This window comes from Trichechus manatus, unplaced genomic scaffold, assembly GCF_000243295.1.
Source record: "Trichechus manatus latirostris isolate Lorelei unplaced genomic scaffold, TriManLat1.0 scaffold00029, whole genome shotgun sequence".
NCBI lineage: Eukaryota > Metazoa > Chordata > Mammalia > Sirenia > Trichechidae > Trichechus > Trichechus manatus.
Genome location: NW_004443965.1, coordinates 11,739,960 through 11,754,701, shown reverse-complemented (window position 1 = coordinate 11,754,701; position 14,742 = coordinate 11,739,960). Strand labels below are relative to the sequence as shown.

General features: G+C 39.0%; 1 protein-coding gene across 1 annotated transcript in view; it reads right to left on the bottom strand.

Moving 5' to 3' along the window:
* Positions 1-14,742, bottom strand: part of MRPS27 (mitochondrial ribosomal protein S27) — a 100,114-nt gene that overhangs the window by 20,735 nt on the left and 64,637 nt on the right. The window contains exons 5-6 of the mRNA XM_004374507.2: positions 2,507-2,621; positions 71-149 (exon numbers count right to left, since the gene is read on the bottom strand). Of these exons, the coding sequence (XP_004374564.1) occupies positions 71-149; positions 2,507-2,621 (194 nt within the window). The remainder of the gene's footprint in view (positions 1-70; positions 150-2,506; positions 2,622-14,742) is intronic.

The window sequence follows — 14,742 nt, the reverse complement described above, 5'->3', positions numbered from 1 at the left end:
GCCTACATGTATTTATTTCCCTTGAGGAGCTGAAGTCCCATAATAACTGGCCCTGGGTTTGGTTTCTTACCTTTGTAATTTTCTTTCTTTATGAAATAATCCATCAGTATATTGAATGTAAAGTTATCAGGAAAAATTCCATATTGAACCTATAATGAAGATAAAAGGGAAAAAAGAAAAATCTTCTCTTGAATTCAGTCTGTAATATATGTCTACGTATTTTCAGGATAAAACTTGCCACCATTAGCTTTAAAATATTTGACTATTATTTTCCAGCATCTGTGACAGTGAAATAGAAGCTGTGACTTATGAGTTTTGGTAACTGGAACTGTTGGTCAGGGTGAGAAAGTTGTGAGCAGGTGTCTCATATTTAAGAAAATTGATATGTGAAAAAATAAAGCTCATTTCTAACACTTCATCATACTACCAAAAAAAAAAAAAAACAAAAACCCTACTGGTGCAGTGATTCCTTTTATGAGCTGTGAATATCACTGCAAAAATGAACTCTCATGAGAAAGCACACATTATGCAACATTTTCTGGTCCTTAGACCGGTTTTTAAAGACCCTATAATATGCCAATAAAATATTTGCTACTAACCAAGCTCCTAGGATACTGTATTCAGAAGCAACTGAATATTTGAGAATCTAGATTTTTCAAAATGTGGATGCTTCGGAATTTTGTACGAGTGCTTTGAATAATGCATTACAGAATCTCTGGGAATGGGGCCCAGAAACCTGAAGTTTTAGTGAGCTTCCCATGTGATTTTCATGCACATTCAAGTTTGATCACCAATGATCTAGATGAGGTTGTGTTTCTGCATTTTTGTTTTAAGTTCTTATTTCAGTGGGACTGGCCACCATGTGCCACACTGCCCCATTCATCCCCACCAACTACCAGAAACACGTGAGGAATTTTTTCAAACCATACCCACTCCCTTGGGATATTCTGATACAGTCCTAACCCCTAGTTTCGAATCACTGCTGATTTAAGTCAGTTCTAATAGACATGCATGGGATCCTCCACATGCTGAAACGGAAAAAAAAAAAAAAAGTTTAAAAGCCACTGCTTTAAAGATTGTACCCCTGGGCAGTATCTGTATTTCTCAAAGAAGTCATACAGACTAGCACTGATTCCTAGGGGCAGGGAAAATAAAATATTTTAGAATGAAAAATCATTAGAGTTGGAAAGGGTCTTAGGTTCTCAATCCTGGGGCCTTCCATTTCCTCATCTTGAGATTCAAGGCCATCACCTAAACAGTTCTCATCAAGGGACCTAGCTCTTTCTAGCCCTCCCCTAAACACACTTTTTTTTTTTTTCCAGTTGCCATTGAGTCGATTCCAACTCATGGCATCTCCATGTTTTCTGAGTAGAACTGCCCTTCATAGCGTTTTTATGGCTATGACGTTTTGGAAGCATTTTCACAAAAGTATTGCTAAAATCTTGTTATGATTTGAACTAGTGTTATAGTTTAAAACCCACAATAATAATATTTTAAACCTTTGCTTATTTTGGACTTTATTTCATATTATACAGGTAATAAAGACTCAACCCTCAGACAGAGTATGATGTTCAGAAAGATCCTAATCATCAGGGTTCTTGGGCTTTAGAGTAGGAAGCAGGGAACTCAGAAGATACATTATGAATAACCTAGTATCACTGTCTTTTTTATCTGTGAAGATAGTCTTAATACTCTGGAGATCACATTCCAACAAAAATGGTCATGTCTTCTCTTCTTCTCTAAACTTCACCAAGGGGAACGGGGCAAGACATCCAAGGCTTAAAGATCAAGGATGAAATGGCCACCAGGGCAGAGTTCTTCTGATTGGATTACCTTTTGCTTTTACCTATTGTTATGGATTGAATTGTGCCTCCCCAAAACATGTGTTGTAAATTCTAACCCCTATACCTGTGGTTATAATCCTATTTGGGAATGGGTTTTCTTTGTTATATTAATGAGACAGCATTAGTGTAGGGTATATCTTAAGACAATCTCTTCTGAGATATAAATGAGATTAAACAAGCAAGTGAGCAAGCAGAGATGGGGGAAGAGAAATACCACGTCACACGAAGATCACCTAGGAGCAGAAGTTCAAAGAGACAAGGACCTTCCTTCAGAGCTGACAGAGAGAGAAAGCCTTTCCCTAGAGCTGGCACATGAATTCAGATTTCTAGCCTCCCAAACTGTGAGAAAATAAATTTGTTTGTTAAAGTGATGTACTTATGGTATTTCTGTTATAGCAGCACTGGATGATTAAGACACCTATCCATTTCTGAGTCAGTAGGCTTGGAAAAGCAGCAACCACAGGAATTTTTATTTTTAATTTGTAGATTGATATCCAGTCCCTTTCCAAAAAGGATTATCTGGAATTCCAAAAAGGATATCTGGGAGTAAATAATTTTCAAAAATCATTTCTTGTACTATTCTTTGCTGTACTGTCATAGGTACAAACATCACATCATCTAAAATCAGGAAAACAAGCTGCAGATGCCAGGAAACCACTCACCTTATTTATAAGGGTATATAAGGCTTTGTCTTGTGCACCATATTTTAGACATTGTCTAATCCAAGTGTGGATAGTCCAGTCTCTCAGGTACCAGCAGTTGGGGCTGTGTCTAAATCTAAAAAAAACAATAAGAAGAGAGAAAACTGGTGTTAACTCTTAAATGTCAATGTCAAAGCACATTTTCCATCAGCAGGTCCTCCTCCCAGATATTTACAGAGGTTCATCGAGGTGATCAACAGCCAAAAAAGTCAAAAGTCATTAAAAACTTGAGGATGAAACTCATTGACTGTAAAGTCTGAAATGGGAAAGAAAAGGCAAAATAACGATAAATAACAAAAATACCATAAAAATTTTATTCCTTATTCAACACCCCTCTGCTTCAAACCCTTGTTTTACTATGAGATTTATGCAAAATGATTTGGGGAAAACACTCTACTGATGAAATACATATTTCATCAGAAAAGAGATATGAAGCTGAAGCTGACACTTTGGAAGTTTAAAATAAAACAGATGAAACAAAAATGAAAAACAGAATAGCACAGTAACTCTGGAGGGAAATAAGCTTTGAGTGATACTGATATTTCTTATGGTGCTTAGGAGAGAATAAGCCACTCCTCACTGAACCAAAAGAAAACAAAAAAAGAAGAAGAAAAAAAAAGCTGAGCAAACAGGCTGGCAAAATCTAACATTCAGCCCCTCCAGGATCCACAATCCCTCCTCCTCCTTCTAGCTCCGTTCTTTAGTCTTTCCATCTCCTCTCCCTTCCTACAGATCCCCAGATCTTGAAAGTCTTAGCAGCTCAGGCTGAAGTGTATCTATTAATAGCATTTCCACAAAGGAATGGTACTTGGAGACAATTCTGAATGCTGCTCTTGCCTTGCGTTCACACATACTGGTAACACCTGGGGTTGAAGCAACTTCTCCTTGTTCCTCGGAGTCCAGGCCAAAGACTCAGAGCTGAAACAGGGCTGTGGGGAGGGTCTGTGATCCTTCTTTTTTGGTATCTGTTTCAATTGGGACAGATCCTCATACATGGTCTCATGTCAGCTGAAGTTGCCAGCTTTTCTTTAACCATTCAGGAAACAGGTCAACTTCTGGGCTCCATTAAAATCAAACTATTTTCTCAAGAAAAAAAAAAAAAAAGGGTAAGAAAAAAAACGTGGAGCCAAAGGATTCTGTGCCTTATCTGAGAGTCAAGGATACAAGCTAATATTAGTGTTTTTAGAGGCTGATTAATTCAATCTGCCACCTGCTATTTCCTGTTACCTGCTATTGGGATAGTTTCCTGCTGAACAGGTTCTCTGCCAAAGTAAAAGCCAAGAAAAGGAGAGGAAGTGAGAAGCAGTATTTAATTTAGGCTATTTATTAGTGCTCTGGTGTGAGACTTGGCAAAAATAAGATAGGATCATCTAGCTCTCCCCATTCTTTCGAATATCTTAGGTTTGGCTGCTAACTGTTTCTCTAGCTCAAATTTTTTGTACAGAATTAACTCCTTTATAAGCAGAAAGATAGAAAGATGTCAAATTATGTTCAGGATGAGAGTGAGCTGGCCAGAGAAAGGCATTGTACAGGTGGCCTAGATACTAGACCTAATAAGCTCTTCTCACAGAGATAAAAAAAAAAATACCTTCTAGTATCTCATGTTTTTCCTCATGTTTTCAAATCAATAGTTGAGCTACTTGAGCTCTTCTCCTTGTTACTCTTAAAAATAGGAGATTTAAAAGTTTTAAGGCCAATTAAAAGTTAATTTTATCTTTTTAAATAAAAAAGTCAAGTGGAATACCAGTCCAAAAAATGAAATGGTAGTGATGCTTCCTCATTAGCCTGTACGCTCCTTGGTAAGTAGGGCCTGTCACAGCATAATTCTTGGCCTATAGTAAGTATTCAGTAGATAAAAAAGCTTCAATCAACACATTTATTAAATGGTATTACACACTCATCATTTTGTTAACATCTGTGGTATATATGAAGAATCTCTGAGTCATTTGTAATCTCATCACAAAGTATATACATATACAGAAATAGTTTAACAATAATACAAGATAGGATATAATACATGCTAAAGATACAAAAGGGACTGCTAGATGCTAGAGGTTTTTCCGGTTGTAGTGGTTATTAGTTTAGTACATTTTTTCTAAAAACAAAACAAAAACAAACAAATAAAAAACAAGGAAACAAGCAAACAAAATAAAAAATGGCAATTACCCTCTTTACCTATGATTATTTAAAACCTAATCCTCACCTGAAAGCTAATCCTCTGCCTTAGGATACCTCTAATGACCACTAACATTATACTTTTCTTTTTGATGGGCATTAAAATAAGACTATCATGACCATATCCTACCAAATATCCTTTTCTCTTATTCATGATCAGCAGACTGTTTTCAGGCTTTGAACAAGAATAAACAAAGATTGATAGACAGAACTTAGCTGTAGACCTTCAAAGCTCAAATTAAAATTTGTTTAAAGTCATTTGCTAATCTTCTGTGTCTAACTACAACATACTGAGGAAGAGAAAAGTCTTTCCTTTTTAAAGGCTTCCCTTCTCACACTTTATTCCTTAGGAGCCTAAAGGGAAAGTTATTCAAGACTTTACCCATCTAATATAATCATTTCCTCACAGCCCCCCTTTGAGAGATTTGTCAACAGTCTCACAGAGGCTTTTAATAAATCTCATCCCTCTCCCACTCTGGAACAGGGCTACCTGGTATGATCTCTGCTCTCTAAAGATCATAATCCACAACCATGTCTAGGGCATTTTCAACTGACAACATTAAATTGATTTAGGAATAACAGTGAAACCCTCACAGATACATTATGAAATATGCTGCCCAAAGTGCAATTCCTACATTTTCCAGCTGGGCAGCAAATGAACTCCTTCTTAAACCTCTATCAGTGTTACAAAGAGAAATTAGCACTCAACTTATAAGAGTGGTCTTCTAGAATGTAAGCAAAACACAAAATACTGGGGTAGTAGGGCTCAATTTTGGATGGATAGTTCTGAGAATTTTTTTGACAATGACTTTATAAGCAGTTCAGGCAGAACCTGGGCCCTTTTCAGAACTGCCAGCAGGTAAGTCTCTGGAAGGGGCACTTGCTTGGAATGATTCTGAGGGCTGCTGGATGAGTATTCTTCCTTTCAGCCAGAAGAAAGGCAAATAGGCAAGAGCACAACCAACACATTGATTTTCCAATGTGCCTGCAAACAGACGGGCTTTGTTCTCGCCTGCTCTGACCACCAGCCTGGCAGATTACAGACGGCCACTGTAGGAGTCCCCTCTGTGCTCCATGCCATCAGCTGTTTGTTCACCTCAACAGAAGCTTTATTATTGCGCAGGCCAGCAGGCTGCCAAGTTAGGCAAACCTTGTGAGTATGGACAAGATAAACAAATGAAACCCAAATAACCCAACAATGCTTGTGCTCATGAAGGCAAGAGACATTCTGAGCTTCTATTTTATCAAATGTGAATAAACTTACAACAATCTCAGACATGTGTATTTCTTGGAGGAAGGAGGCGCACAAAAAGGAGGAGGAGATGAAGAAGTGTGCTCTCAAACTCCAGCTCTAGTTCTAAAAGCCAGTATCCCATGGCTGAAGAGACCTCTGTCCACAGCGCTGAGTGGGGTTTCCAGGTGAAGACAGAACTAGCCTAGGAAGCCAAATCATGACCAATCCAATGGCAAGAACTGAGAAGCTTCCTCTCCTCAAAAATCAGGCTATATTCAGAACTCTTCAGCACATTCACCTGTTGCTCATCCAAGACTGATGTCATAGGGAAGCAAGGACAGCAGAATCACAGGCTGCAAAACTGACCCAGGAGCAAAAGTCTTGGAAACCTTAGAGATTTCTTAGAAGGGAAGAGAGGTTATATAAAAGAAGTTAAGAGTGAAAAGAAAAACACCAGAGGTTGTGTAAAAGTCACATGAGACTTCTTATGTGTGACCAACTCATTTCATAAAATAAAGGTGGCTGGGGGAGGATTCAAGTAAAGGCTCTATTATGGTTGAATGGCACAAGTGGCAATGCTCAGCTCTTTCAATATCACAAATAACACTGCTCCAGGCTGAGCAGGACTACTGTATAGATGCCAGAGCCTGCAGCCCAGGGGCTCCACCATTTAGCTGCAGCACTGGCTCTTCCATATGAATGAGCAAGCTTTCCACAACATTTATCTGATTATGAGAGCCACCAACCTTAAACATACACAAGCAGCTTTCCTCGCTCCCTAGTGAATTCTGTATCCTATGGCAACAGGCTTTCCAGATGGAAAACTCAGCCCCTTAGCTGGATAGACATGGAGATGGGTGAGGGTAAAAGGAAGGAAGAAAGAATGCCAAACTGGCTTTAAAGCTTGTAGCGTGGACTGGTCATCTTAACAATGAAAAAAAGTCTGCAAATATTAAAAAGTTTGAGAGTTTCCCTAAACTGGAATCAAAGAGTTAAAGGGTATCATGTGACTACTTAAAAATCAGAATCTGATCCAATCACTGCTATCCACTTTCTTTTGATTCCTGATGGAAACTCTTCTTTTATCAATTATTAGTTGCCCCCAACTCCCACAAATAAAATCAAAATTTGATAATTCTCTAATGAATATATTTTTGTCAAATGTTTAAAAAAGAGGGCAGAGGAGTCCCTGGGTAGGACAAATGGTTAAGCGTTTGACTACTAGGTGAAGGGTTGGTGGCTTGAACCCATCAGAGGCACCTTGGAAGACAGGCCTGGAGATCTGCTTCTGAAAGGCCACACCCTTGAAAACCCTATGGCATGCAGTTCTACTCTACACACATGGGGTCGCCATGAGTCAGAACTGACTTGACAGCAACCACCACCACCACCACCAAGTGTCCTAAAGGAATCTAGGATCACCTTAAAGAATCCTAATCTGAACAAAAAAAGGGCATTAAGTCCAATGCCGCTGAGTCAATTGCGACTCACAGTGACCCTATAGAACCGGGTAGAACTGCCCCATAGGGTTTCCAAGGCTGTCAATCTTTACAGAAGAAGAATGCCACATCATTCTCCTGAGGAGGGGCTGGTGGGTTCGAACTGCCGACCTGTTGGTTAGCAGCTGAGTGCTTAACCACTGAGCCACCAAAGCTCCTAGAGTCTAATGCTCGAATTGATAATAAAAATGCCAGTATTGTAGAAATAGTTCTTGACTGATGAATTGCCCAAGATAAAAATGATATTTTTCACTATTCAAAGTTACAACAGTGATTAATTAGGGAAATTAAAATCTCTTTCTTCCCTGAGAGACCAAATTACTGGGCTGAGGGCTAGGGACCATGGTTTTGGGAGACATCTAGCTCAACTGGCATAACACAGTTTATAAAGAAAATGTTCTAAGTCCTACTTTGGTGAGTAGCATCTGGGGTTCTTAAAAGCTTGTGAGTGGCTAAGATACTCTACTGGTCCCATCCCATCTGGAGCAAGGGACAATGCAGAAAACCAAAGACACAAAGGAAAGATTAGTCCAAAGGACTAAGGGGCCACAACTACCACAACCTCCACCAGACAGAGTCCAGCACAACTAGATGGTGCCCGGCTACCACCTCCAACTGTTCTGACAGGGATCACAATGGAGGGTCACAGACAGAGCTGGAGGAAAATGTAGAACAAAATTCTAACTCACATGAAAAGACCAGACTTACTAGTCTGACAGAGACTGGACAAACCCTGAGCATATGGCCCCTGGACACCCTTTTAACTCAGTACTGAAGTCACTCCTGAGGTTCTCCCTTCAGCCAAAGATCAGACAGGCCCATAAAAACAAACAATAATACACGTAGCTCAACCACGTATATGAGACTAAATGGGCACATCAGCCTAGGGGCAAAGACAAAAAGGCAGGAGAAGACAGGAAAGCTGAACGAATGGAAATGGGGAACTCAAGGTCGAGAAGAGGAGAGTGTTGACATGTTGTGGGGTTGGCAGCCAACGTCACAAAACAAAATATGCATTAACTGTTTAATGAGAAAATAATTTGCTCTGTAAACCTACATCTAAAGCACAATAAAAACAAAATAAAGTGTAGATTGTTCCTCCTCCCTGCAAAAATCTTTCCTGCTTGAGATCACAGATTCTTAAAGAAGAATTTCAGCTAATTTTCACAAATACATACTGAGTCTGCAGTAAGTAAGGCACCAAGTGCAATGAAATCACTATCTTAAAAAAAAAAAAATTAAGTCAGGTTTACTGACATACAATGTATATAGAGAAAAATTCATTTTTCAGTGTATAGCTTTTTTAGTTTTGACAAATACATTTAGTTGTTTAACCATCACCATGATCAAGATATAAGCACAGTTCCATCACCCCTGAAAATTCCTTAATGCCCCTTTGTATGTTTTGCTGGTCAGTTTAAAGAAATTTCATATAGTTAACCTCCTCGGGTCCCTTTCCGGCCTTGGAGTTACTAATTTTATAAAAGGAAAAGCAAATAAGATAATCAAACCACAACTTCTATCTGCTGGTTGGTTTATAATGCATACTCTCTTAATTTCCAAAAAGAATTCGAAAAAATTAAAACTCAGTTTGCAACTAGTTTCCTCTGAGTCTTTCATACAGCCATTTCACCTTCTGGTATTGCTGTTTGCCATTCAGAAAGGGTGATAAGTAAGTGGATTTTTGGTAGAGAATAACACAGGCATAGAATTTTGAAAATGTGAAGTGCTAAATACATGCAGCATAATAACACATTTTTTGAAATGAAGATGGATAACAGAAGCATCTGTTAGATATCAGAATCAAAGTCTGAATTTGTCAGACCCAGGGCTTAAAAATGAGGTCATTAGCATTTCACCTGGTAACGCACTGGTATAAATATGACATATGAGAAACTACTCCAGGAGAAATACTCTATTGTCCGTGTTCTCTCACAGAACAAAAGCGATCACAAGTAGGTCATGTGTTACCAAATTATTTTCTCTCTCCCTTCTCTCTGACCTGGCTGCTGTTTTGCCAGCTCTACCTTTCTCAATCTAGGAGACGTATTTCTTACTCATTCACGTAATAAGTACTTACTGAGTAGCTACCCAATTCCTGTAACTCCAAACAATCTTAAAGATGACACCTCTCCCTTTCTGATCCAGAAAGAAAAACACCCATAAACTGACTCTATGCTCTATTGAGCACATGTGCTGTCTCTCTCTCTCACACACACACACACAACCACACACTTACAGAGTATGTAAAGATAAGGAGTCAGAATGAAGCCAGTTATTCTCTGCATGAAGCCTGAAACTGTTTTTATCAGTCCCCAAGGGAAGGAGATTGTATGTGCATAACCAGGGGAGGATTATCTGCGGGGAGAATGGGAGAATAAAAAAAAAGTATTTATACTGATTGCAGAGGTGCCCTCCTAAAGCAGAAAATTGCTGTCTTTGTAGCCAACAACTGACCCACTGGTGAAACGCCAGCCAGAAGCACCAGGTGGGGCTTCTCCACTCACTTAAAGCTGAGCACACACAGGCTCAGAGAGGCAGTCACTGAAGGCTAAATCCGAGCTAACAGAAAAGGTCTTTGGCTAGGAACAGTAGAAAGTTGAGGAAAACTGGATCTTGGAACCAGTCTTATTTATAAAAGCACAGAAAGTTGTGGGAACTCACTTGGTATAAGCAGAGATAAGGGAAATATCTTTGGTTTTGAGCAGAGACCCTATGAGCAATGAACAAGCGAGTTTAAAAAAGATGAAAATATTTCCTGATGTCTTCTAAATCTTTGGTTAGGGACTTTAGACAAAACTGCAGAACCATGAATAATACAATGACTAAGACAGGAAAATCATGTATATTAATCACTGGTAGGCTGAACATCTGAATTATTCTGAGGAAGGTGAAGGAGAGAAAGAAAAAAAAAAAAAAAAAAAAGGAGGGGGGCATGGGGAAATGAAGGAATAGAAATCAGAATTCTGGAGTATCCCAGGCATAGTGAAGTTGTCAGGATTAGGGTTTCCACTAAAGAAATGCACAGGCAAAGACGCCTGGCCTGGAGGGATGAGGCACACCAGCATAAAAGCAAGGAAGGGTGAAGCCAGTGTTGAGCAGATTTTTGTGTGTTTGTGCATGAGATTATGGATTTCTTTAGGGGTGTTTCCGAGGGAAGAGAAACTAGCATTAATCTGGATTTCTTAAGAATCAGGTTCTTTTTTAAATAAAGAAAAGCATCTCAATGCTGTTAACATTCTGATTCTGTTGCATGAAAAAGCTGAGTCCCTAAGGAGTCTGTTTATAGCACAGGTAAGATTGTAGTTACTTCCAGTTCAACAACCCAAGTATGTAGCCAGTTTCCATTTCTGTAACTCTACTGACAAGTCTTTAAGCTTTTACAAGACAAAGGACAAGTTTTCTTTCATTTTGTGTCCTACAACACTAGGTGCTTGATGATTTGGCAACAGTGACTAGGCCTCCTAAGACTGTATAAATATTAATAACGTATGCTGAAATTCGTGAGTATTGTTTATATTTAAGGAGCCCTGGTGGCACAGTGCTTAAGAGCTACGGCTGCTAACCAAAAGGTCGGCAGTTTGAACCTACCAGCAGCTCCATGGGAGAAAGATGTGGCAGTCTGCTTCCGTTAAGATTTCAGCCTTGGAAACCCTATGAGGCAGTACTACTCTGTCCGTCCTACAGGGTCGCTATGAGTCCGAATTGACTGGATGACAATGGGTTATTTAAATTTAAAATAGTAATTCACTGTTGATTTTGAAGTATCATCCTGCCTATAAATCGAGTTGAAGCCAAGAGGAAATGCTACCTTTTTTGAACAAGACAAGAGATCAAAGATGGCAGAGGAACTGGAATGATATGTAGTAATTCTGGAAAGCCACCTACTCCTCACTTGTTTCCCCTACTCTGGCTCCTTCTCACATTATACAAAAGGATGATACGTGGATCCTGCAGTGCGTAAGTTCAAGGACAGAAAAGCCGATGGGAGATGAAACTAAAATTGATGAAGACAGAAAACAGCCCAGGGTTCAAAAAATTCCCCTAATGAGTTTTAAATAAAAAAAAACTTAGTCTCCTCTCAAGATTGGAAGAGGCTTTGAAAGCCATCTAAGCCAAATAAATTGGGGATAGAGGAAAGAAGAAAAGTTTATACAGAATTACAGAATCTATAATTTAGTGCTGTGGGAAGCCTCAACATTTGCTGTTCATTGAACTATTTATTGAGAATCTATTATTTACTAAGCCCTGTACTAGGTGATATAGAATTGTCTAGATGAGGAATCTGATGTCCAGTGAGATGAAATGATTTACCCAAGATAAGCAAAGTTAGCAATAGGACCTAAACTAAGCTCCTTATTCCACCACTTCTCGAATCTTTTTTTTCTGAGACATCTTGAGAAAGCATCTCTGTAGGTTCTCAATGGTCTCCAACATACTAAAAAATAGACGTATCTTCTAAATTTATAAACAGAATCCAGAGAAGAGTACTTAGGCTGTGAAATAGTTCTGAAATTGACCTGAATTAGCTATTTGACTTTGAAAAGTCACTCAATACTTCAGAGTTTCAGTTCCTGCAACTATAGACTGCAGAGAGGTAGGCTTATCTGGATAACGAACTCAAATGTTTATAGAAGCCAGTTACTAGAAATGCGTGAAGAATCATATAAGACAATAGGTGCAAAGTAAGCAAAGTGGCTACCTAGTTATACTGTTTTTGAAAACACACTATATGGGCCAAACAAAATACATCTGAACTCTGGGTTAGACTAGACTCTTGAGGCCCCTTCTAGCACTTACGTGTAATAACTGTAAAGAATACCCACTGCTGTCAAGTCGATTCCAACTCATAGTGGCTTCATGGGGTTTCCAAGACTAAATCTCTACAGAAGCAGACTGCCACATCTTTCTCCCGCAGAGCCACTGGTGGTTTCAAATCGCCAATCTTTAACCACTGAGCCATCAGGGCTCCTATAAATATAATGACTGTAAAGAATAATAAGCCTAAATTCAGTCATTAAAACATCAGTCATTTACAAGTTTCTATTAATCCAGAGCAGCTCCCAATAAAATGGCAGTGCTACAAATAAATGAACAATGAATCAAATGTAAATAAGTTGTCACTTGAGGCACAGCTGATTCTCTTGTATTTCATGAGCCAACCAGTTCCCCAAAACCAATAGAGATTATGGGGACTGCAGACTCTGCAATGCTAGCAACTATAATTTCAAGAAGAAATGATAACAACCTCTAGCATATATGCTAAGAAAATTCTTAAGAATAAACAAATACAAACTTCATGTTGCAGAAAGGCTTAGGGGCCAGAGACAATTCCTTTTAATATAATAACAATCATAACAAAGAGTGATTACAAATTTTTGAACAGTGAAGAGCTATTTCTTTACTAATGAACCAAATACAAAGGTCTGGGGTCATTTGTTCCGGCTGGCAAAACTTCCATAAAACTGCCATGCTTCAGCTAAACAAAAACTCTTAGGCTAGCTCAGACGGAGGGAATGAACAATTTGAAAAACATCTTTTATTGCCTGAGAAAATTTTAAAAATGTCTCCAAGTGCCCAGAGAGCTGCCTCCTGTGACTGCAGGCAGAGTTCCAAAGTCCCTCTGCTTTTCTAAGCATGAGTCATAAGGGAAAGGAGAGAGCACTCCTTGGCAAAGAGTCTTTCCTCTCTGGTTCCACACTCCTCCCATCTTTATTATTTAAAAAAAAAAAAAAAAAAAAAAAAAGCTTTGATGGATAATAGTTAAATAGATTCCAGACAGGCTTAACTGAAGAAGTTCGAACACCAAGGAAGCAAATTATCATTGTAGAAGTTCCCATTGTTTGCCATTGTGAGCCACAGACGCAGGGAAGCATCTTCTGCATCCTAAAAAGGGCTGAGGCTATTGATCGTGTGTTAGATCATGGCTGCGCTGTGCGGGAGAGGAGAAAGCAACATGTTATGAAACTAACTTTGCTTCCCTAGCTTCCTAAACATCATTAGGTCGTATGCTGGACAGTCACAGCGAGCTGGAAGCAGCGGGAGCTCATCCTTTCTGAGTGCACATTATCCACATGGACATGACGGCTACAATGAATGCAGACTTAATGAAAGAGGTAAAATGTTCCATTTGCTGACTTTAGGCAAACAAGCAAGGGAGCTGGTTTAGTTTGTTTTTTAACAGAATAACATAAAACAAAAGCTGAATGTTAAAGAAACTAGAGAAAGAATAGCTCCACTTCTATACCTACATCGAATCACTTATTCAATAGAATGGAGCATTTGGTGAGGGTAAAGCTGCTCTCTTCTGCATCTGATCATTCATCAACCTATTATGAGTCAAGATACTATACTGGACACGAGTCATAAAGATGAACCAGACATACTCCTTGCCTTGCACAAGGTTACATTGGGATAATAAAAAAATACATACTTTTTGAGCATCTACAACAAGCTTAGCAGGTTAATTCATAAGCGACCCATGCAATTCCTCATTTCTATAATACTATTTCATAACACCCTGGTGCTAAAATATTTTAAATTGGCTCTCAGTAGAAAAATGAATCCAGCTTTTCTCTCCTCTTCCCAATAATCCTTATCAGTCTTTGTTTTGTTTAGTTTAGTTTTTTTTTTTTTTTAAATAAAATGTTACAGATATAAAGTGCTACCCTCCTTCACCTCCCTTCTAGAGGAGGAATGTTGGTGTCCATCATTCCCATGTAAGTTTTATCCTTTACGAACTAGAGATGTGTCCAGTTTTGACTACTTTAAAGTGGCATACAATTCATGGTTTTTGCAACCTGTCCAGTCTAAATGCTGCTTCCATTTTCAGTTTTCTTTGTGTAACTTCTATGGCCATCAACTTAGCTCCAAATTACATAAAGAGCATTTATAGCTTTTAAGGTACATAGATTCCCTGGGTGACACAAATGGTAGTTTGAGTCTATCCACAGGTGCCTCAAAAGAAAGGCCTGGTGATCTACTTCTGAAAAATCAGCCATTAAAAACCCTATGGAACACAGTTCTATACTGACACACATGGGCTCACCATGAGTCAGAGTCAACTCAATGGCAACTGCTGTTTCTTTTTTGCTATCTTTTAACTGCATTGAAGGGCCTGTCTGACAGACACTGAGCCAAACTACAGCAATGTGTGCTTCCACAGGGGCAGAAGAGTAGAGCCAGGAGGAACAAAATCACTGTGACCTCCACCTGACATGAGGGAAGATTGGATGCTACCTCTACTATGGAAACTAATCAGCACTGCCACCAGGAAAATCCTGTATAAA